Consider the following 22872-nt stretch of genomic DNA (forward strand, 5'->3'; position numbering starts at 1 on the left):
AAATCTGCAAGATACCGTAGATGGCTCCAGTTTTGCAAATGATGAAGGAAGGGTCCACATGGGATGTGCAGTGACCAGCAATCAAGACATCCTATGGTCCAGAAGTTTGTCAGCCAAAGAGCCCAAGAAGCGGAACAGATAGAGCTGACGAAAGGCCTGCCAGATTGCGAAGAACAAAACTTCCAGGTACTTGCATGCCTTAGCACATGACTTCGGACCCATCTGGGCTGCTAGAGACTTCATCACAGCAAGCGGGTCGACCATGAAGCACCATGGAGCCATCAGAGACCTGCTGGATGCTCTTCAACTACTAAAACTGGTGGCAGTGTTGAAGGTCAAGGCACACGGAAAACTGAACACAGTAGAGACACGGGGCATCAACATGGCAGACGTGGCAGCCAAAAAAGCAGCCAGAGGAAGACAATATGGAAAATGGGAGAGGTCGTAGAGCTGGACGGCTACTACATGACGACTGAAGACGAGAAAACCTGGCAAACAGAAATCAATGGGAAAACCGTTGAAAATGCCATCTCTGAATTGGACAGAAGTTCTGCCTCCTCCTCCACCAGCCAACAAGCTGAATCACTTCCAGGATGAGAACTCTGACGTGGATATGAATTCTGAGGCAGAAGAATGGTGCCCACCTTTACCAGAAAGGACGTATTTGATGGAGAACATTCCAGAAGATTGTCCACCACCCTCTCGTGGGGAAGCTTCTTCTCCAGCACAGTCCTACGATCGGCAGTCCACGGCAACACTCCCCGAGAAGAGATGCATGAGTCCGAAGGCATCCCAAGGCTACAACAGTTTGACCTTCCCCCTCATCCCCGAAGAATGTTGGCTGGATCTGTACCAATGCAGAGAGTCCCAAGTCCTCCTCTGACACAGTCTAACCCGAGTCTTCATAGAGAGGGAGGGGAGATTCCGCGGCACGGACATAGACGAAACCTCAGCTAAAAACCCACAATCAGCTCAGAGAATGTCAGTTACCACAACCCAGTCACTAAACCTGACAAAACAACTTCCTGAAACCTGCACAAGAAGTAACAGGTTCAGACTCGGAAGGAGGAGAAGGAAAGCTGGATGCTGAAGGCCAAAAGCACTGTGCTCCAAGAAACCGTCTACCTCAAAACGTCTACCTCAAGACAGAACAAGTCTACCTCAAAACGTCTTCCTCAAGACAGACCCAGTCTATCTCAAAGTGTGTACCCTACGGTGGTTCAATGGGCACATGGCCCCGCACAGAATTGAAGACACATGAATGACCTGATTGGACTCAACTCACACCTTAACAGCCAAATTCCCAGCAGCTGTTTGGCCTCCGACAAATTTAACATCGGACAAGCGGGAAAACTTCCCCACATCGTCTGGCCTGAAGACTTCCCAGTAAGGAACCGGTTGGTGAAGACTACTGCAAAGAAGCTACTCTCAAAAATAGTGTGCAGATATGGGGTTTCCAGAAGCAATAGCAAGTGATCAGGGACCCACATACACAGCAAACCTTACACAAGGGATCTGATCAGCAGTAGGGTCAGACGCAGGCCTACACACTTCTCACCATCCCACACCATAGACTAGGTGGGACACTTAAGAGCAGCATGCTAAAAAATTTGCCCAAGAGACAGACAAACCCTGGCATTAGACACTCCCGTAGGCTCAGAGAAAGCTGTCACCAATATGAAACTTTATTTGGGTAAAAAAAACCCGTTTAGGGGTATTCTTTACTTAGCAGTTGACTGTGCAATATGATACTTTGTCTGCATGTGTAATTGAATTTATCAAGATTATTGCTAATGTCCATTCTCGAGTTTTCTCCTTCATTGCAAGGTCTAGATTCGGTGCCTGGTATGCACGCCCTGAAGTCAGGAGACTGCTGAGTGTTGGTAAAAAAGGTCCGTAAAGAGAAGCACTCGATCCCAGATACGATGGCCCTTCTCCAAGTGCTGACGCCACCGACCTGGAAGGAAAACCCCGCCTGGATCCACGCATCGCATTGCAGGAAAAGGCCTTCATACCAGAAGATACACCTGAGCTGGAATGATGCTGTGGATGACCTCCCTGACTGAATAAATTACCTACCTGAAAGAGAATACACATGCACTGACTGCATAGACTGATAACTAAGAGACTTTGATTACATTGCGCCACACCCCCTTTAGGGACAGATCTCCTGACCGCCCATTTGCGAAAGTCTGTACAGCAGAGGATGTATGCACTAGGCATATGTCAGTCCACTGGCAGCATAAAAGAGTTGCAGCGCTTTGGGCCAGGAGCAGGGTTTTAGGACAAGTGATATCTAAGGGGGGATTGTTATGGAAATATATATGTATTTCATATAGATCTCACTTGCCTGCTATAGGTTATATACTCATGTACTCTTATATAGGCTATATACTGCTATATACTCATATATACTGCACACAGATACATATTCACAGTTTGAACCTTGTAACTAGTTGGTGGAAATGACCTACTGCCCCCCCCATGAGAGAGTCTGGGGAGCAGATGGTATCTTACGATAGCATTGTCTTGTGATATTTGTCCCAGACATAGAAAGAGGAAGTTTAGGCCAGATGTGCCAGCCGGTATCAGAACATTGCTGACATTGTAAGACAAAGAGCAGTATATCATCTGATGCTTAAGTCACCTTAGGTCGACGCCCATATATGTTTATGCATTAAAACTGACCAATTAGCTAAGAAGTAAAGCCTTTATGTTAATGAGTAACCACTCCTTTTCTGTACAACTGATAAAACCAAGTATATTCAATAAACTTCCAGAGTTTTGCTGGGAGGTATTGCTGCCAACCAAGTCTGGCGTCTTTCCTTCTTTGAGCGATCAATAAGACTCTGTCTAATTAGGACAGGCCACAGTATGCACAGGGGTAAATCTACCCAAATCAAAAGTAAATCCATCCACAATACGAGAAACTCGCGCAAGTCTCTCCCCTCAATACCCAGCGCTGCCACCGGCGGTTCGGACTGGAGCATTGAGCTGCATAGAAATACATACAGCAGCACACTCTGGTCCCGAGTGTGCAGTTGCAAGAGGGACACCAGCCTAACTATAATGTCTGGAATAATATTGTTGTAAACTATGAGGATCATTCAGTGTGGGACTGAATGATTTTTGACTGACCTATAAGGGACTACGGTCTGATTGATAAGGGATCCCATTAGGCGCGTTCCATCACATGTGGTGTAGAGAAAAATTGGTACTCTAGGGAAATGTGACTATCTATAACAGGAATAATTCACAGTAAGGTAGTTCTCTGAGGGCATAAAATATCCCCTGTAAAATGATAATAGCACTCTTTGAAAGGGGCACTGAATGCAGCCTTAGGCTGGAATCACACTAGCATATGCCATCCAATGCAAGAGCATCAGATGCGATATGCTAATCACACTCGGCTCCAGCTATGCTGCGAGTGTGAGCCGAGAGTCATGCTACTGTGCTCAGATCTTTGTCTTTTATATGTACCTACCATGATATACTTTGTTGGTACAAAAATTATTTACTCTTTACTGAGTGTATATTATTCATTTTTATAGCACGTCACTTTAATAGAACTTTTTTTTTTGTTTTAACGGGAGCACTGTCTAACATAATTGCCTTTCACAATAAATTTGATATATTTATTCATGTTTGCACATTGTCACTTTAATACAGTAGGTTTCATTATGATAGTTATAGTCTAACTATATCTATCTTATTTCAATATTGTTTATTGTGTCACCTTTAATACGTGGAGCATATTGTCACTTTAATACCGCAGGTTTCATTATGATAGTTATAGCTAGACCATCACTATCTTGTTTATACTGTCACCTTTACCTTTAATATGTGGAGCACAGTTACAATCAGTAATTAAATTACACATATCTTGCACTCAATTTGTAATTTTAAATGCACTTTACTTGATTATTTTATTCCCTGCCTTTGTAATCGTTCAGACTGTAGTAATCGTCCATTGGTGGTATATCCTATTCGGATCTGGGTATCCGTACATGGCCGATTACCATTCCTTTCTTAATGCTGTTCCATCTCCAGCTTGCTTGGTTCCCGGATAATGCACATGCTCTCATCTCCTCCTCTGCACACTTACGGATGCGTTCCAGCGAGTGCTTGTCTGGAAGTGACGTTACTATAGGGGAGCAGGGAGGAGTTTTCATGCACCGATAGTATCCGGTGATCCAATCATTTCTTCACATACGGTCACACCTTTCTCTATTGGTGCCAGCTCACTTTAAAATCACCTCATCCATCTATCCTAAACACGCCCCCGGAAGAAGCTGGATGTGTAACATGCATCGGGGTGAAGGGGAACGCTGTAGTCTCCTTACGGCTGTATTTTTTACCAATACACCGCTACTCAGGTATGTACTGGTTACTTTTTTATGATTACATGCTATTACAGCTTTTACCTAGCCTAGCAGTAGACACATGGTGTTTGAGTATAAGTTTTTCAAGTATTTCACTAGACTTGAATTATATCTGCTAAGCTACTTGTATGTCTATATCAAAAATAATCTCCAAATGATCATATTAAATCCTGTAATAGTGCATGTAATTGCACCCCATATGCTCAGTGCATAATAGAAATAGCAACTCTATAAATATTGCATAAAGAGAACCCGAGTCTAAGCTATATAGAAAACATATATAAATTTTATTAGAAAAAACATTGAACACACATGTTAAAATATCAAAAAGCAAGAAAGTAATTGAGCAGACACATAATATTAGATGTAACTATGAATCAATGACAAATAAATCCATATGAATAACAGACATACTGTACCAGCATAAGATGGGGTATAATGGTAGTGCAAACCCAAAGTACTATTCATAGTGAATGTCTCAATGAAATAACCCAAAGTTAGAGTACCTACCAGTCCCTATAGACTCATAATTAATAGCTAAAAGTAAAAGGAGATCAGTGTATAAATATTATCCCCAAAGTAATCCAATATAAATACCAATATAAATATATGTGGGGTAAATGAACACTGATAGTACACCTGCACTGTGACCACAGTATGACAGGGCTCCCAATACTTAATGCCAATCGAGCCCAAGTATATACAGAGACAGGGAAAGGTAGCAAAGAAAGCAATATTCTAGTAATTACCCATCATGTTGTGTAATGTACACCTGTAAACTTGGAGCCCAATGTACGTTTTAGTGATCTTCCTACCTCAGGGGGCCTCAGCATTATACCCTGTCTTATGCTGGTACAGTATGTCTGTCACTCATTATTCATATGGGTTTATTCATCACTGATTCATAGTTACATCTAATATTATATGTCTGCTCAATTACTTTCTTGTTTTTCAATATTTTAACATGTGTTCAATGTTTTTTCTAATAAAAAACAGTTGGGAAAATAAAAGTCAGCATTGAGCGGATAACATTCATCTACTCAATGCCGACTTTTATTCCCCATTGACTTGCATTGGGGTCGGGTTTTGGACGAAACTCCGACTTTTTTTGCCCTAGTCGGACCAGTTTCATCCGACTCAAATTTTGTTTCATTCGGGTTTCACGAAACCAGATTCGACCAAAGTCGCTCAACTCTACTCAGGACGTTTTATGACCAAATAGAAATAGTTGCCAACATAGTCACTGGAGCAGTAGGCTTTATATTGTTGGTTATTTGGTTGTGTGTAAGAATCTCCCTAGCTCACAGGGCTGGACAACCGGTGTTAGGACTTCCTTAAATAAAACAATAATCTATATTGGAAGTCTCAGAGGAGACTGGAAAAGGTTTAAATTAAGAATATGAGATTCTCAAAAAAAAGAGCTCCACGGCTAACAAAGGCACAGGAGTTACCATCATGGGGACTGGCAATAGTAAGGAATTAAGTGACCAGGGCATGGCTCCGGTTCCAGCATGTGAGATTGTGGAGAGGTTGAAGGAAAAGAAGCATAAGAATGCGAAATGATACTGGAGAAATGTCATATGCGTAAGTAAGGAAAGCTGGAAGAGAGAATGTGAGTTTATCTGTAATTAGGAAGGATGGTTGAAAGATGAGAACAAACGTGAGCAGGCTAGGATGTGGTTAGAAGTAGACAAGTGTCTCAATGAATGAGCAAAAATCAAAAGAAACAAGGCAAGGCACTGTGTACGTAATCTATGATAGTCACGTGATCGAGGGTCACCAATGGGGTGGCATGACAACCAGAGGTCTCCAGCAGAACTCTATGGTTGTCATAGCTGGATTGCTATGAGCACAGCTCGTAGTTGGCGCTCATAGCAAGTGAGCATTTCTGCTATACACAGGCAATCTGATCATCGCCTGAGTAGCACAGGTGATCAGACAACTGCAACTTCTAGTCTCCCAAAAAAGTTTTTAAAAATATTAAAAAAATAAAAATCTAAGCGCTCAAATTACCCCCTTTCAAAATAAAACAAAAAAAAAATAGTCAAATATACACATATTTGGTATCGCTGCATTCAGAATCACCCAATCAATATAAATAAATAATTAACCCGGTTGTTAAACGGTGTAATGAGAAAAAATTTCTAAATGCCAGAATTACGTTTTTTGGTTGCAGCGACATTGCATTAAAATGCATTAATGGGTGATCAAAAGATCATATCCATGAAAATGGTATCAATAAAAAAGTCAGCTAATAAAAAATTGAGATGCTACAGGTCTTGGAAAATGGCACTTTTTTTTTTTTTTTTTTTTTTAACCAAAGTTTGGATTTTTTTTTCTTTCACCACTTAAATAAAAAGCAACCTAAACATGTTTGGTGTCTATGAACTCGTAATGACCTGGAGAATCATAATGGCCGGTCAGTTTTACTATTTAGTGAGCATGGCAAAAAAAAAACCTGTGGAATTGCTTTTTTTTTTTTTTTTGCAATTTCACCGCACTTAGGCTGGTTTTACATTAGCGCTTTTGTGCGCAAGGCGCACCTATGTTTAACATGGCATGCACATGGTCTTGCGCACGCTTGCGCTTTCGTGCGCATGCGTTGTTTTGTCTTTCGCGCCAGGCGCGCCAGACGCAACATGTTGAATTTTTTGGTCCGCCCTGTCTCGTCAAAAAAACGCATGCGCACGCTTGCACTCGGAATGCGCAAAAACAACACATTGAAGTCTATGGGAACGCATGCATGCGCATGGTCTTGCGCACACTTGCGTTTTTCTTGCGCATGCGTTTTTGAGGTAAACAAGTCTGGAATGTGGTCTAGACAATTAAAAACCACTCCCAAAAACCAAGGTGATAAAAGATTATGTGGGCACTGGAATTCCCCAATACTCTACAGACTGCTGCAAGACTGAAAACAGCAAAAACCCCAAGCTGTACCAATGTAAGTATTATGTCTGGCTGAATTTTCAATATATTTCTATGTACTTATGTCTCTTTTTTTATTGCAGCATGTCTTCTTCATCTGGTGAAGAATATGTCCCCGGGACAGGGCAAGAGGCACAAGAAGTGAGTACCATGCTTCCCTATGGATTGGTAAAAATATACACATGTGGCTAATTTTTTTTGTTTAATTTTCAGACCTCATCCTCCACCACACCACCACCACCGGAGGAACGGCAGGAGCAGCAAGGCCCAGTGCGGGCGGGAAGACGGAATGTAAGTACAGACGGACTGAGTTTTGTTTTTTTATGCCTTTTTTTCCCCATCTTCATTTATTTGTTTCATTTTCTTCTGTATTTTTTTCAAATTTTTGGTTTGGGTTAATTACTCTGCTGTTTTTTTTTTAAGTTGATTTCTATGCTGGGTTATTTTCTTTTTTTTTGGAACTGTATTGAAATAATTTTTTCTGGTTTTTTTTATGTTTTTTGGTAATTTTTTATTAGTATTTTTTGGTTATTTTCCTGCTTTTTTTTGGTACTGATTTTTTTTTATGTTAATTTCTATGCTGGTTTATTTTCTATGTTGTTGGTAATCATTTTTTAATGTATTTTTTTAAAATTTTCATGCTGGTTTTTTTTCTGTTTTTTATTCATGCGTTTTTGCTTTTATTTTCATTAAAAAAAAATTTTCATGGCTTGTTTATTTTCTATATTTTTCATTTTAAAATATTTCAAAGATTAATGTTTGTCTTTCTTTTCTAGGCTCCACAACAGGAGGAGGACCTTGCCCTGGACAATGACGAGCTCATCCGTCTAGTCCAGGGGCGAGTCCCGCTGTGGGACACCCGTCACCAACTGCACTCGGACAACGTGGTGATCCGGCGGCTCTGGAACGAGGTGGCCGAATCGCTGATGGATGGCTGGGACAACGTCTCTCCCCGGATCCGCAAGGATTTTCGTAAGTATATAAATGCAGTGTGATGCAGCAGTGATCTTGGCCGGGATCACCCAACTCTGTGTGATGCTAGTAACACAGTTTGGTGATCACAGCCTCCAGTGCATAGTCTTATTTGTTTTTTTTTCCCCCACAGTGAACAAAGTCAGAGCCCGTTGGCGCTCGATGAAGGACCGCTTCAACAGGGATATCCGTCAGGAGAAGCAGGTTCGCAGTGGTGCTGCGGCAAGGACCGGCACGAAATACAGATATCATCGTGCCTTGGCATTTTTAAGACCGGTCCTTGCCTCCCGAACGTAAGTATATTCTAGTTGTATTGTGTTTTATTCTGTGCTTTTCTATTCCACAGGAGTTGGTGATTGTTAATTTATGGTAGTAATTTCTTTCTATTCTTTTCACAGCACCTGGAGCAGCACCCTGCACCCTGGGCCCGAAGCGGTTCTTCATCAAGTTGCCCCGGACCCGTCCCAGCCATCCATCAGCGAGGAAGCACCTTGCAGGTCTGCACCACAGTCATCTGGAGACCAGGAAGCTGATCGCTCAGGTGTTCCCCTGTCCCAGGTCTCTGCCACTGGTTTTGCGGGCACTTCCCGCCAGCAGCGGCAGAGGACCTCGGACAGGCCTGTCATGCCCGAGTTCGTTGAATTGAGCTAGGTCTTTCAGAGTAGCCTCAAGGCACTCTCCGATAGACTTGAGAGCGGTTTCCTCCTTTTGGACCAACGCTACAAGTCTATCGAGGGTCGCCTTGAGCGCCTGGAAGTCGACCTTGCCAGACCAGCGCATCATTTCTATACCCAAATAGCTCGGGACACGACGGAACACCTTACCCCTGACCTCCAGTTGACTGTCATGCAGGCCTGCAACAATGCTTTTATGCAGGCTATGCAGCAGAGTAGGTATATGCAGCAGTCAGCTGTAGGAATTTCCACCGATGCCACCACTGACTCGATTCACAGCATTACCTACTTCTGCTGCATATCACTGCACGGCCACCAATATACCGCCCCAAGTCCGAGTGCAGCTGGACACTTTCCCGCCAACACTATGCCAAGTGCTGCTCCTGCCTGGCCCACCACTGCTGCCGCCGCCACCACCACCACTGGATGGCCCGTCGTCACCACCCCTGCCTGGAGCGCCACCACCACCAGCAACACCACCCGGAGCACCACCCCTGACTGGGGCAACACTGCCGCCGCCACCACCACCACCAGCGGGAGGACAACCCCGGTATGGACCGCCACCTCGGAGCAGCATCAGCTGGGGGACCCACATTCACTCTTTACGGCCCCTGCCAGGACATCCACCACCACCATGCCACAGCAGCTACAGGATCCTGGCAGGCGGTCCACAAGCTCCAGGCGGTCCCCCAGCTCCAGCCGGTCCACAGGCTCAAGGTGGTCCCCGGGGTCGAGCCAGTCCTCAGGCTCCAGGCGCTACAGGCAGGACAGCAGCACGCCGACGGGCCACCATCATAAAAAAAAAAGGAGGACTCTAACCCTCCCTACTCCCTCACCTCCCAACTTTCCTTGCCTCCGCTCCCTTCCCCCACTTCTTTGGTTCCTCCTTCCCCTAGAACCCCTTCCTCCACCCCATGCCGTTCCTCATCCCTCCACACCCCCCAGTTTCCACCAACTGACCCCAACTAAGTTTATTTCTTTTTTTTTTTTTAAATCTTAATTTCTTTTATTTAAATAAGTGTTAAAGTTTGATTTAAAAATGTTTCGTTATTGTTTCTTTCGCCGCCTGCACACAATGCGCCATACACTTTGTGTTTTTGACACCTCATAGCTTCAGTACTGACACGTTTCTTGTGTCAGTCCTGGAGCTATGTGATGTCAAAAAAAAAATATATGACTTGTATTTTCATCCACCAGTCTCTTCAGTCTGCTAATATTGGCCAGACTGATGGTGGAGGGTGCAAGGCATATCTATTCTCACCTTGCCATGTGTCATAAAGAGTGAATTAAGGATGGTGTGTTTTGCCCATCCTCATTTCACTCTTTGTCACACAAGGTCAGGGGATTCTAGATACCTTGTAATGAACAACATCATCTATACAGTCTGTGGCAAATAGACTGAATAGATGATGGAGAAATTACAGGCCATATCTACAAATACCCTGGCCTGGTGTCATAACTATTTAGCACACCTGGCCAGGTGAGTATACCCGAGTTGTAATCTGCAGCGTCGCTTTAGTCTTCATTATCTATTGCACACAGACTGGAGAGATGCTGGAGGTTAACTCCTATGTGTATTCACCTGGCCAGGTGTCCAAAATTTCTGAAGTCAGGATGCGTTTTTTTGTGGCATCATCACTTCAGCATGACACCAGGCCAGGGGATTGTAAAAGTTATATAAACCTTTATCATCTCTGAAGTCTGCGTGCGACAGTGGAGATACTACAACTAATATTTTTAATCACATGGTCAGTTATCAGACAGAGTGAAGGATGCTACTGCATCCCAAAATCAATATACTTAGGCCAGGTGATATAAATATTAGTTGTATTATCTCCACCTTCTCTGCAATATGCCTTATGAACACGGACTGAAGAAATGAGGAAGGTCATACTACTTTTATATGTAGGGTCACCTGGTCAGGAGTCCTAGTAAAGTCAGGAAGCACAGCATCCTGATTTCACTGGACACCTGGGCAGGCGAGTAGTGGAGTGTATTAAGACACAGTACACTGGGTACAGGTATAAAAAAAACAGGTATTTTAATATTAACAAACAAAGATATTACACCATTTGATCCTGCCATGCTACACGACCCACATTGGATAAAAAGTCCGCAAATTGGTCCCTCATTTGGGCAACTTCGACTGATGACCGAAGAGGGTGCTGAGTAAAATCTGGCAAAGGGTTGGCAGCAGGTTCATCCATGTCAAAGTTCGGCCGCTCCTTTGCCATAACAAAATTGTGCAGAACCACGCACGCCTTCGCCACCTCATCCACTGTTTCCAGTTTGAGATTGATGGCGGTGCTGAGAATTCGCCATCTGGACACTAGAATGCCAAAGGCGCACTCTACATACAGTCCTGCGTGCCCTCGTAAGCCTGTAGTTGAATACTTTCTTGGAGTGGTCCAAGTCATGGCTGGAGTACGGCTTGAGCAGGTTTGGGCACATCTGAAATGCCTCATCCCCAATCACTACAAATGGCAGTGGTGTAGCTTGGGTTTGGGGAAGAGGCCGTGCCAGTGGAAAATTGAATTGGTTGCCGTACAACCTCCGGCCCATATCAGAGTTTTTAAAAGTCTGGGAATCGTTGCCCCGTCCGAATGCCCCTATGTCCACAGCCACAAACCGGCAGTCTGCATCCACAATGGCCATGAGTACTGTAGAAAAGTACTTCTTGTAGTTGTAGTACTCAGAGCCACTTCTTGCGGGTTTTGTGATGTGGATGTGCTTCCCGTCCACCGCTCCTAGGCAGTTCGGGAAATTGCAGACTGCCCAGAATTTGTCCGATATTTGAAGCCACTTTTCGGCGGTGGGCAAGGGCAGAAACTCCGGACACAGAACATCCCACAGAGCCCTGCAGGTGTTGGCAACAATCCCGGATAAAGTGGAGATTCCCAGCCGGTACTGGAAATGCAGGGATGAAAGACTCTCTCCAGTTGCCAGGAACCTGCAAAACATAAAAAGAAAAACAATTTATATTTCTGTCTAGGGTATTAATAAAAACACTGAAAATAAAAAGTACATGGTATAACTATTTAGCATGTTTTTTTAATACAACATAGCAGAAAAACATTTTATTAAGGCTTGGGATTAGTACATGACAGGAGAAAAACCATTACGCAAAAAAGCAATTTCCCAAAAATAATGTTAAAAAAACATTACCGAAAAACAGAAATTTTTAGCCAAAAAAAAAAAATTATGCAAACATAAGATTACATACCGTAAGGTGACGAGGAGCCTTTCTTTGGGAGGAATGGCACGCCGGAGCTGAGTGTCCCATCTCCGGATGATTCCTTCAACCATACCCCGCAAGTCCAGGAAGCTTTCCTGGGACATCCGGGTATAGTCTGCAAATTTCTACATGTTTTCCTGGAGCTCGCTGTACAGCGTGTGATATGCTCCACGGCTTTCCAGGAGTTCAATTATTGGATGCCTCCAAAACCGACGCCGTCTCTGCTGTCTCTCCCTTTCTTGCTGGCAAGAAAAGGCATACACCTGAGACAGCGCAATGTCAAGATCCAACTTGAATCAGAAATTATCCAGACGCAGGTCCATCTTGACACCGGAAACAGCAGCAAAATCTGAGGAATTCAGCTGTAACAGGGTCTATATAAAACATTCCAATGACACACGCCCACTGGTATCCCATTGGTGTAATCTGTTTCTATTGTTTTTCAAGGATTGTGAAATGTCACACCTTAAAACGCATGCGCCATAAAATGCAAACGCATGCAAAAAGCAAGCAACGCTGCGTTTTTTTTACGCATCAGTGTACGCATGACGCTAAAAAAGCGCGTTTTTCTTTGCGTTTTTTATACGCACGATGCGCTGCGCAAAAAAACGCTAATGTGAAACTAGCCTTAGAATTTTGTTCCCATTTTCCAGTAAAAGATGTTAAAACCAATGGTGTTGTTCAAAAGTACAACTTGTCCCGCAAATAAACAAGCCCTCACATGACCATTTTGACTGAAAAATAAAAAAGTTATAGCTCTGGGAAGAAGGGGAGCAAAAAACAGAAACTAAAATACCTCCGGTCATGAAGGGGGTTAATGAAAACGCCAATGAGCCAGGATCTTGATGTACAAATGCGCCATTTTATAGAAGACCTGAAAATAGTCTGTGGAATCACACTGCATATGTGCTGCCCACCCCTACGACGGGGGCACGAAATTTCAAAAAGGAGTTAGGTCACTGAATAACAGTGAAAAAAGAATCACAGGAGGATGGAGGGCGAGCGGAAAAGACCCTACCCTCCAGAACCCAGAGGTATATCATTAGAAGAAAACTTTAGAGGCTAATTAAACCACTGATCGGAACACTTCACCGCAGGTATCAATGTAACCACTGTAATTGCGCCATTATGGCCATGTCTTTACTTTATAGCGCTAAATCCTGCTAAGTTCTCTTTATATAGGAAGACACAAGTTGATGCCAGTTTGACACAAGTTGATGCCAGTTTGGTGATTGCACCTGAACAGTTTCCAGGTCATTTTCACCACACAATAAAAGCAAAGGCCAAAACCAACAGCAGAATTGCATTTTCCCCACAATTATTAGGCTGCGCTTGGAACGTTCTTCCTGTATTTCAGTAGAATGAACGGTAAAATTAATGGCGTCATCCCAAACTACAACTCCCTCATATGGCTGTGTGGACGGAAATATAAGAGTATGGGCTCTTAGGAAGATAGGAAGGGAAACAGAAAAAAAATCCCTGATCCTGGTAGGGTTAATAAGCTTCTCCAGTCTGCAGCACCTTCCTCACAGACAATGTACAATTCATAGGTTCGGTTCCAACATCGCACAGGCATCTATGTCCCCTCAGGACTGTGGCTATCTAGTTCACCAGTTTGGCTACTATCTTAGTACAGTTTTTCCAGAGCTGCTAGCTTGCGCCCTGACAGACCAGAAGCCCTGTGTATTCTGCTAGCTAGCTACCGACGTCCTCTGTCCGACTCCTGCAGATTGCAGAAAGAAACAACTCGGCGCCGCCTCCACGTTCTCTCCCGCTACTCGTAATTGGCGCCTATTTCCTGAGCAGCACACCTAGCCAATCAGGATTCCCCTACCAACTGCCTGCGCTGGCGTAATGACGTGAGATGTTCTGACGCCCTCGTAGTAAGCTGACTGCTGATTGGCGGACGTTAGCCAGCTGCCGCTGACGCCAGGAGAGAATGATGGCGGTTTCAAGCTGTCTGTTTTCTGACCTACGGGAAATAAAGAAGCAGCTGCTGAGCATAAGCTGGCTGTGCCGGGAGCGGGGCCTCATGCACAGCGTGAAATGGTGAGAGGCTGCACAGCACGCTGCAGCACAGGCCTTGTGTGTGTACGTGCAGTCACTGACAGCTCCTGTGTGCGCTACTACTAACATGTATTGTTCCCTGTCATCACTGAGGGCAAAACTATAAACATCCCCCCTCCATTACTGAGGTCAGCTGCAGGGGCCCAGCACAGAATTGAAAGGGAGGATTGTGTAAAGGTGTCCCTGTTCCCTCTTCCAGAGGGGGGCGACACTCAGATGGCTGCAGTAGTCCCATACCGCCATTAGCATCCATAGCTATTAAAAGAGGCTGTTCCCTTCCACAACATCCCAGTCCCTGGGGCAGTGTTATTAACCCCTTAGCAACAGAGCCAGTTTGCAGCTTAATGACCAGGCCAATTTTTACAATTCTGACCACTGTCTCTTTATGAGGTTATAGCTCTGGAACGCTTTAATGGATCCCACTGATTCTGACATTGTTTTCTCGTGATATATTTTACTTCATGTTAGCGGTAAAATTTCTTCATTATGTCTTGTGTTTATTTATGAAAAAAACAGAAATATGGTGAAAATTTTGCAATTTTAGAACTTTAAATTTGTATGCCCTTAAATCAGAGATATGTCACACAAATTTCTTAATAAATAACATTTCCCACATGTCTACTTTACATCAGCACAATTTTGGAAGCAACATTTTTTTTTTTGTTAGGAAGTTATAAGGGTTAAAAGTTGACCAGCGATTTCTCATTTTTACAACACCATTTTTTTTAGGGACCACATCATATTTAAAGTAATTTTGAGGGGTGTACATGACAGAAAATACCCAAAAGTGGCACCATTCTAAAAACTAGACCCCTCAAGGTGCTCAAAACCACATTCAAGAAGTTTATTAACCCTTTACATGCTTCACAGGAACTAAAGCAATGTGGAAGGAAAAAATTAACATTTAACTTTTTTGCAAAAAATTTACTTCAGAACCAATTTTTTTTTATTTTCACAAGTGTTAAAAGAGAAAATGAACCACAAAATTTGTTGTGCAATTTCTCCTGAATACGCCGATACCCCATATGTGGGGGTAAACCACTTTTTCAGCGCACGGCAGAGCTTGCAAGGGAAGGAGCACCGTTTGACTTTTTCAACGCAGAATTGGCTGGAATTGAGATCAGACGCCATGTCACGTTTGGAGAGCCCCTGATGTGCCCAAACAGTGGAAACCCCCACAAGTGACCCCATTTTGGAAACTAGACTGCTTAAGGAACTTATCTAGATGTGTGGTGAGAACTTTGAACCTTCAAGTGCTTCACAGAAGTTTATAACGTAGAGCTGTGAAAATTAAAATATCATTTTTTTTTCCTCCAAAAATGATTTTTTTTAGCCCCCTATTTTTTATTTTCACAAGGCTAACAGGAGAAATTGGACCACAAAAGTTTTTCTGCAATTTGTCCTGAGTATGCTGATACCCAATATGTGGGGGGAACCACTGTTTGGGTGCATGGGAGAGCTTGGAACGGAAGGAGTGCCATTTTGGAATGCAGACTTTGATGGAATGGTCTGCGGGCGTCATGTTGCATTTGCAGAGCCCCTGATGTGACTAAACAGTATAAACCCACCACAAGTGACCCCCATCTTGGACACTAGACCCCCGAAGGAGCTTATCTAGATATGTGGTGAGCACTTTGAACCCCCAAGTGCTTCACAGAAGTTTATAACGCAGAGCCGTGAAAATAAAGTCTTTTTCTCTATCGCTTCATTGAAGGACACAGGAACCATGGCTTATTGTTCGACACCCGTCGATCGAGGGTCTTTCTCCCCGAAGAGAAGATGATATCTCTTCGACGGGTTGTATGATCGCTGCAGAGCCCCCAGCTTCCATCTTTCCGGTCAGCCATGAGAGTCTTAGGAAAGATGGTGGCAACGGCCGAAGAGATTCCCTTTGCTCAAATTTTACAAGGTCCACACCTACGCTTCGGCGAACGCCAGCCTAGGCAGAAGAATCTTGCAGGCGGCGGTGGTGAGTTCTCAGACCTAATGGAAGTTTGCTCCTCCCTCCCCAGGGACTGCTTTGGGACGTCCCATGGTTCCTGTGTCCCCCAATGAAGCGATAGAGAAAACAGGATTTTTGGTTGCTTACCGTAAAATCTGTGTGTCGAACAATAAGCCATGGTTCCTGTGTCCCCCAATGAAGGCTCCGAGAAACAGATTTTACGGTAAGCAACCAAAAATCCTGTTTTTATTTCCACAAAATGATTTTTTTTTAGACCCCCAAAGTTGGTAAATAGTGAAAACCCCTCAATTCTTGCTCCAACCCTAATTCTAATCCTAATTTGCCCTAATTCTAGCCCTAACCCTAATGGAAAAATGAGGAAAAAAAAAATTTCTTTATTTCATTATGTTTGCCTAACTAAGGGGGTGATAAACGGGGGGGGGGGGGTATTTACTATTTTTTTATTTTGACCACTGATAGTTTATCATAGTGATCAAAATGAATGGAATCTGCCAGCCAGAGCCTGCGATTCCCGGAGGATGCCGGCGGGACGCAGGACCACCGGGAGGGGATCCTGGACCATGGAGAGGTTTGGGGGGGGGGATCGTGGACCCTATTTCTCTCTCCTCTGATGTGCGATCACATCAGAGGAAAGAGAAATTAAATGCAAAATTGCGGCTTTTTTTTTTTTTTTTTGCGGTCGCCGTTATAGGGTTAATAACGGCGATCGCAAAAGCGGGGTCGGTAAAAACCGACCCGATTCATGTTCTCTGGGGTCTCGGCTAACCCCTGCAGCCGAGACCCCGGAGAAAATCCGACACTGGGGGCGCTATTCACTTACTCCACAGCGCCATGAATTCACGGCGCTGTGGTTTAAGTACCCTTAATTACCGCCGTTAAAAAGCGCATCAGCGGTCATTAAGGGGTTAAAAAAACTAACAGCACTTTACCCTCCATGGGTCCATCGCTGCTTCTGATGTCGGCTGCAGCATTCACATCAAGAGAACTGCAGCTGATCACTGAGTTCAGGGTGTCATCCCGTGTAGATGGAGGCTGAGCTCAGTAACTGTGTCAATATCGGACACTGGGAGCAGTGATGGAGACTCCACAGTTGACCTGTGCATAGTGAGAAAAGTAAGTTTTACTGTTTCTTATAAGTTCGCCCAGAGACGGGGGTTTTCTGAACAGGAACAACCGCTTTAACTATATAATCAGCTCATTATATGAGCAGTAATAAACAGTAGCCCATTTAGTGGCATTTTGTCTTTTGATCAGTTTGCTATTTTGTTAGGTTGTGGTTCATTATCAGAATTTCACTATAAATTAAAGGGACTGAACACTATGTAGTTTTAAAAATTAAACCATGGGAATCTTAAAACAAAAAACACATACCCATCTACCAAAACCCCACCGCTTTGTACTGCTGCCGGGTCCTGCACCAGTCTCCTGCCATGTTACCACTGCAGCTGTCATTTTCAGAAAGAACAAGGAAACTGTTCATTATTGCTCTGTTGGAATATGACTGCAAAAGTCAATTAGTGTCCCCACCGACTACTGTAAGCAAGGAGACTGGTGCGGGACACCTTTTAGCAATTTAGAAGCATCATGCATGCAAAGGAATTCTGCAACATGCCACATAAATACCTTTCTAATTTTTGTGTCTTCACAGCTAGTCACGTGCTGTCTAGCCACATGACCTATTCAGCCAGTCCTTGCTCTGCAGCTTGTGATGTGCATACTGGTGGGCATCTGAGGTCACTAATTGCCTTGCATTTTTTTTATTTTAAAGTTAACCTGTTATTAGATTCAAGAACTGATCATGGACTGATTTGCACCATTCCAAATTGATTAACAGATCTCTCCATTGTGTGTACATGGGGAGAGACCTGTCAATCAACTGGAGCCTGGCAGGAGAAGGCAGAAACTGCATCAGAAAAGCCAGGTCTCTCCCTTAGCAGCTTTTAGATTGAGTGATATTATTAGGTACAGCAGTATGTGAAACCTGTTTTATTTTGGGGATTTTTGCCGAGTTTAAACCACAGTGTCTTGGTGTTCTCTCCTGAGAATGGCATTTATGATTAGGTACAGTTTAATTAAATTAGGGATGTGTAAAAAGTAAACATTGGCTGACCAAAGTGTGAAATTGAACAATGCACCCCCAATTCAACCTGAAAGTAAACTGTGTGCTACAAACTCAATGTTCTATCATTGTCTTAGGTAAACTATTTCTGACCTATTCAACTCTCTGTTACATTGTAAATTGTGTATTCTTTCATGAACTCGTGAACTTTTTTGTTCAGAATAATCACTATTTTCTCAGACATAAAAATCTTTTTCCGCTAAATTTGATCAAATTGCCCTTTTTTCCAAAAATGGTTATATGGTTTCACATATGTCTTTCATAGGTGATCTAACACGTTGCATTGTTCATGCTTCTGTGGTGGAAGCAAACCTAAACCTTGGGGTCCTGAAAAACATAGCAAAACCTTCTTTTTGTAAGCAGCTTCTTTACTGCCAAGAGAGCAAGTTTTGTGCTGCTGGAAAACGCAACTTGTGAACATAGCCTTATTCAGTATTCATTTGAAGTAAAAGAATCACATATCCGTTTTCACCAACTGCTTTTTTTATGACAGTTAATGCAGAGCTACAGTGGCCACCTATATACAAGAAGCACAAAGTATACACCCCTTACTATTGGGCCTTCAGCTATAACGTGTGGCTTAACATGGTAGAAGCTGGTTGATAGGACCTTTTTCATGATGGTGTTTGCAGAACCAGATACTGTGCATGTGATGTAATGTCTCCTGTAACTCATATTATTTATTTATATAGCACCATTGGTTCCATGGTGCTGTACATGAGAAGGGGTTATATACAGATTACAGATATCACTTACAGCAAACAAACTAACAATCACAGACTGATATAGAGGGGAGAGAGGACCCTGCCCTTTCGGGCTTACATGCTACAGGATGGTGGGGAAGGAGACAGTAGGTTGGAGGGTTACAGCGGTTCCAGTAATGGTGAGGAGGCCGCGGGGATCACTGCAGGCTTTCCTGAAGAGGTGGGTTTTTAGGTTCCGTCTGAAGGATCCGAGTGTGGTTGATAGTCGGACGTGTTGGGGCAGGGAATTCCAGAGGATGGGGCTATTCGGGAGAAGTCTTGGAGGCGGTTGGGTGAGGAGTGAATAAGTGTGGAGGAGAGAAGGAGGTCTTGGGAGGACCGGAGATTACGTGAGGGGAGGTATCTGGAGATTAGTTCAGAGATGTAAGGAGGAGACAGGTTGTAGATGGCCTTGTAGGTCAGTATTAGTAATTTGAACTGGATACGCTGAGGGAATGGGAGCCAGTGAAGAGATTTGCAGAGGGGAGAAGCGGAGGAGTAGCGAGGGGAGAGATGAATTAGTCGGGTGGCAGAGTTGAAAATGGACTGGAGAGGTGCAAGGGTGTTAGCAGACCAAGTGTGTAGATTGAGAAGAGTAGGGGTCCCAGGACAGAGTCTTGGGGGACTCCAACAGAGAGAGGGTGGGTTGAGGAGGTAGTGTGGGAGTGGGAGACGCTGAATGTGCGGTTGGAAAGGTATGAGGAGATCCAGGATAGGGCGAGGTCTTTGATGCCAAAGAAGGAGAGGATCTGTAGTAGGAGGCAGTGGTCAACTGTGTCGAAAGCATAGGACAGGTCTAGAAGCAGGAGTGTAGAGTATTGTCCTTTCAGTTTGGCTGTATGTAGGTCGTTGGTAATTTTGGTCAGGGCTGTCTCAGTGGAATGATGGGGCGGAAGCCAGATTGTAGATTGTCAAAGAGCAAGTTAGATGAGAGGTGAGAGGAAAGTTCAGCGTGGACATGCTGCTCCAGGAGTTTAGAAACGAATGGGAGCAGCGATATTGGGCGATAGCTGGACGTGACTGTTGGATTGAGGGTTGGCTTTTTAAGGATAGGTGTGATTGTGGCATGTTTGAAAGCAGAAGGGAAGGTACTAGAAGTTAGTGATAAGTTGAAGAGGTGGGTTAGGGATGGGATAAGAGTGGTGGTGATGCTGGGGAGGAGGTGGGATGGGATAGGGTCAAGTGCACAAGTGGTGAAGTGTGATTTGGAGAGAAGATGAGCAAGCTCCCCTTCAGTGATGTTAGATAAGGAGTTTGTGGGGTTTGGGCATTGGTCTGGTATACAAAGGGGTTGAGGTGGTTGGGCAATAAAGACTTGCCGTGTTTGGTCTGTCTTGTTTTTGAAGTGTGTGGCAAAGTCATTGGCAGAGTTTAGGGAAGTTGGAAGGTGGCAGTGGTGGGCGGAGGAGGGAGTTAATAGTATTGAACAACTGTTTGGGGTTGTGGGATAAGGAAGATACAAGGGATGTGAAGAAGGCCTGTTTAGCAGAGGTGAGAGCTGATTTGAATGCAAGTGTTGCTTGTTTGAGTGCAATGAATTCGTCTTGCGAATGCGTTTTCTTCCAGCGCCGTTCTGCAATTCTGGATGCTTGCCGAAGCTTTTTAGTGGTGTTATTGTGCCAGGGTTGTCTATTGGTTCGTCGCACTCTGTTATGCATGACAGGGGCGACTGAGTCGATGGCTGATGCAAGAGTGGCATTGTAGAAACCAGGGCTGTGGAGTCGGTAAGCCAAACCTGCGACTCCGACTCCTCAATTTCCCTTACACCGACTCCAACTCCGACTCCGACTCCCACACATATTGCTTATATTTAAGTGAAAAATTTATTGTAGTACAATGTGAACCTCAGACATTTAATCATTTTTATGATCCAATAATCAAGATATTTAGATAGAACAGAATATATATTGGTGTACTACCCGGTTTTCATTCTTTTTGGTACAGATAAGATATGGATAGACAGATATGGATAAATGGATATATAGATAGAGCAGATTTCTAATCTGCTTTTGCTATTGAGAACATTATCTATGAGCTCAAAAACCTTTCAGGTGATGCAGTTTTTTAAAAAGATGATCAACTTTTGCAGCTGAAAAACATATCCTCAAAAAACACAGGAAAAACGCTGTGTGTGAATGTAGCCTTAGATCAGGAATATAACAGCCATTTATAGGACATTTCATAACTTTCCCAAACTCCTATGAAAAAATATTCAGCACATCCTGCATTGAATTACTGTACCCAATTTATTATATATTTTAGGAGTCGGTCCATTTTATACCGACTCCGACTCCACAGCCCTGGTAGAAACTAGTGGCAGTGTCCTGGAGTGAAGCTATGGAGGACAGTGGTAGAATAGAGTCAGAGAGTGTGCGAGTGTCTAGATGTGCGAGGTTTCTGCGGGGGTGCGCATGCTGCTGGACGTGGGTGACAGGTGAGGAGGACAGGGATGAGAAAGTGAGTAGATGGTGGTCAGATAGAGGGAGAGGGGAGGTGGTGAAGTTAGAAAGAGAGCAGAGGCGGGTGAAGACCAGGTCTAATGTATGTCCATCTGTGTAGGTGGCTGAGGAGGACCACTGAGTAAGTCCAAAGGATGAAGTAAAGGACTGGAGTTTAGAGGCTGCCGACTGGTGGGTGTCAATGGGGATGTTGAAGTCACCCATGATGAGGGTGGGAATGTCAGAGAGAAAGTGAAGGAGCCAGGTAGAGAATTGGTCAATAAAGGAAGTGGTCGGGCCTGGAGGTCGGTATATGACGGCCACTTGGAGGTTGGAGGGAGTAATATATATAGTGCAGATATATTCCACAGAGCTGTGCAAACTTTGGAATTGCTCATATCCACTCCTACTGAATGGCCTGGCATTCTAAAGGTGTCCACATACACCAGGTAGCTGTCAGCTGAACACTGGTTCTTCCAACAACCATCTCACTTGAATCTCCCATATTCATTTACCTTTTGGTACAGCCAAATGTTCATGTGTTCTCCACAGGAAAGCATTGTCAGACACCTCTGGGAGAGGCTTACCTTATGAGAGAACTAAAGGATTGTGTGTGTGTAAATTCCATCTGCCCTTCCTTTTCTCCCATGCTGCCATCTGAGGAGGCCTATACCATACATGTGTTGTCTTTTGTCCAGGAGTGCAAGGCTACAGTGCCAACCATTAAGCTAAGCACCACTCCATTTGGTGCATGAAGCCGAATAGGAAAAGTCCATAAACAGTAGAGTAGTAAGACCTTTTACCAGCCTTTTTCCTTCCAGGAGAAGTCAGATTAAGTGACTGAATTAGAATGCAGGTAATTCTTTATACTTTGTATCTTGCAATCCAATCTCATTCCGCTGCAAACACTGCACCTCCAAGTTACATCTATACAGTGTGGTAGACCCTTTCAAATTACTGTTTTCCTTCCCAGAAAGTTCCCTGAAGTATAAAATCTGGTTTCCATAGGCAAATGCTGTTTTGTTTTGCATCAGTTTTGGTAAATTAGACTCAGTGTTTTCAACTTTAGAACGTTTTAAGACTATGCACATAAGTTTGTCTTGAAACTTTTTTCCTGTTCAGGGCATCTGAATTGGCTTTTTCTTTGGAATCTATCCCTTTAAATGAGCTGCCGTCTACACCTGCACTAACAGAGGTAGGTGTAAAGTCAGTAGTTTATCTCAGTACATTAAAGCAGATAAAGATGACACTGCGCATTTTGGCAGGATCAAACAACATCTGATGTGTTTTGGTGTAGCCCATGATACATTTACAAGATTTGTTGGGTGAAGGGAAGGCTAAGGCATAGTTTTTT

At 43.8% G+C, this 22872-nt stretch overlaps 1 protein-coding gene across 1 annotated transcript in view; it reads left to right on the forward strand.

Annotated features, from left to right (window-relative positions):
- Window positions 1-14022: 14022 nt before the first annotated feature.
- CDC23 (cell division cycle 23) overlaps window positions 14023-22872 on the forward strand; it is an 85243-nt gene continuing 76393 nt past the window's right edge. The window contains exons 1-2 of the mRNA XM_073556913.1: window positions 14023-14237; window positions 22641-22713. Coding sequence (XP_073413014.1) covers window positions 14128-14237; window positions 22641-22713 — 183 coding nt within the window. The 5' untranslated portion in view covers window positions 14023-14127. The remainder of the gene's footprint in view (window positions 14238-22640; window positions 22714-22872) is intronic.

Source organism: Dendrobates tinctorius, unplaced genomic scaffold, assembly GCF_039654945.1.
Source record: "Dendrobates tinctorius isolate UK_male_01 unplaced genomic scaffold, ASM3965494v1 ptg000241l, whole genome shotgun sequence".
Classification (NCBI taxonomy): Eukaryota; Metazoa; Chordata; class Amphibia; order Anura; family Dendrobatidae; genus Dendrobates; species Dendrobates tinctorius.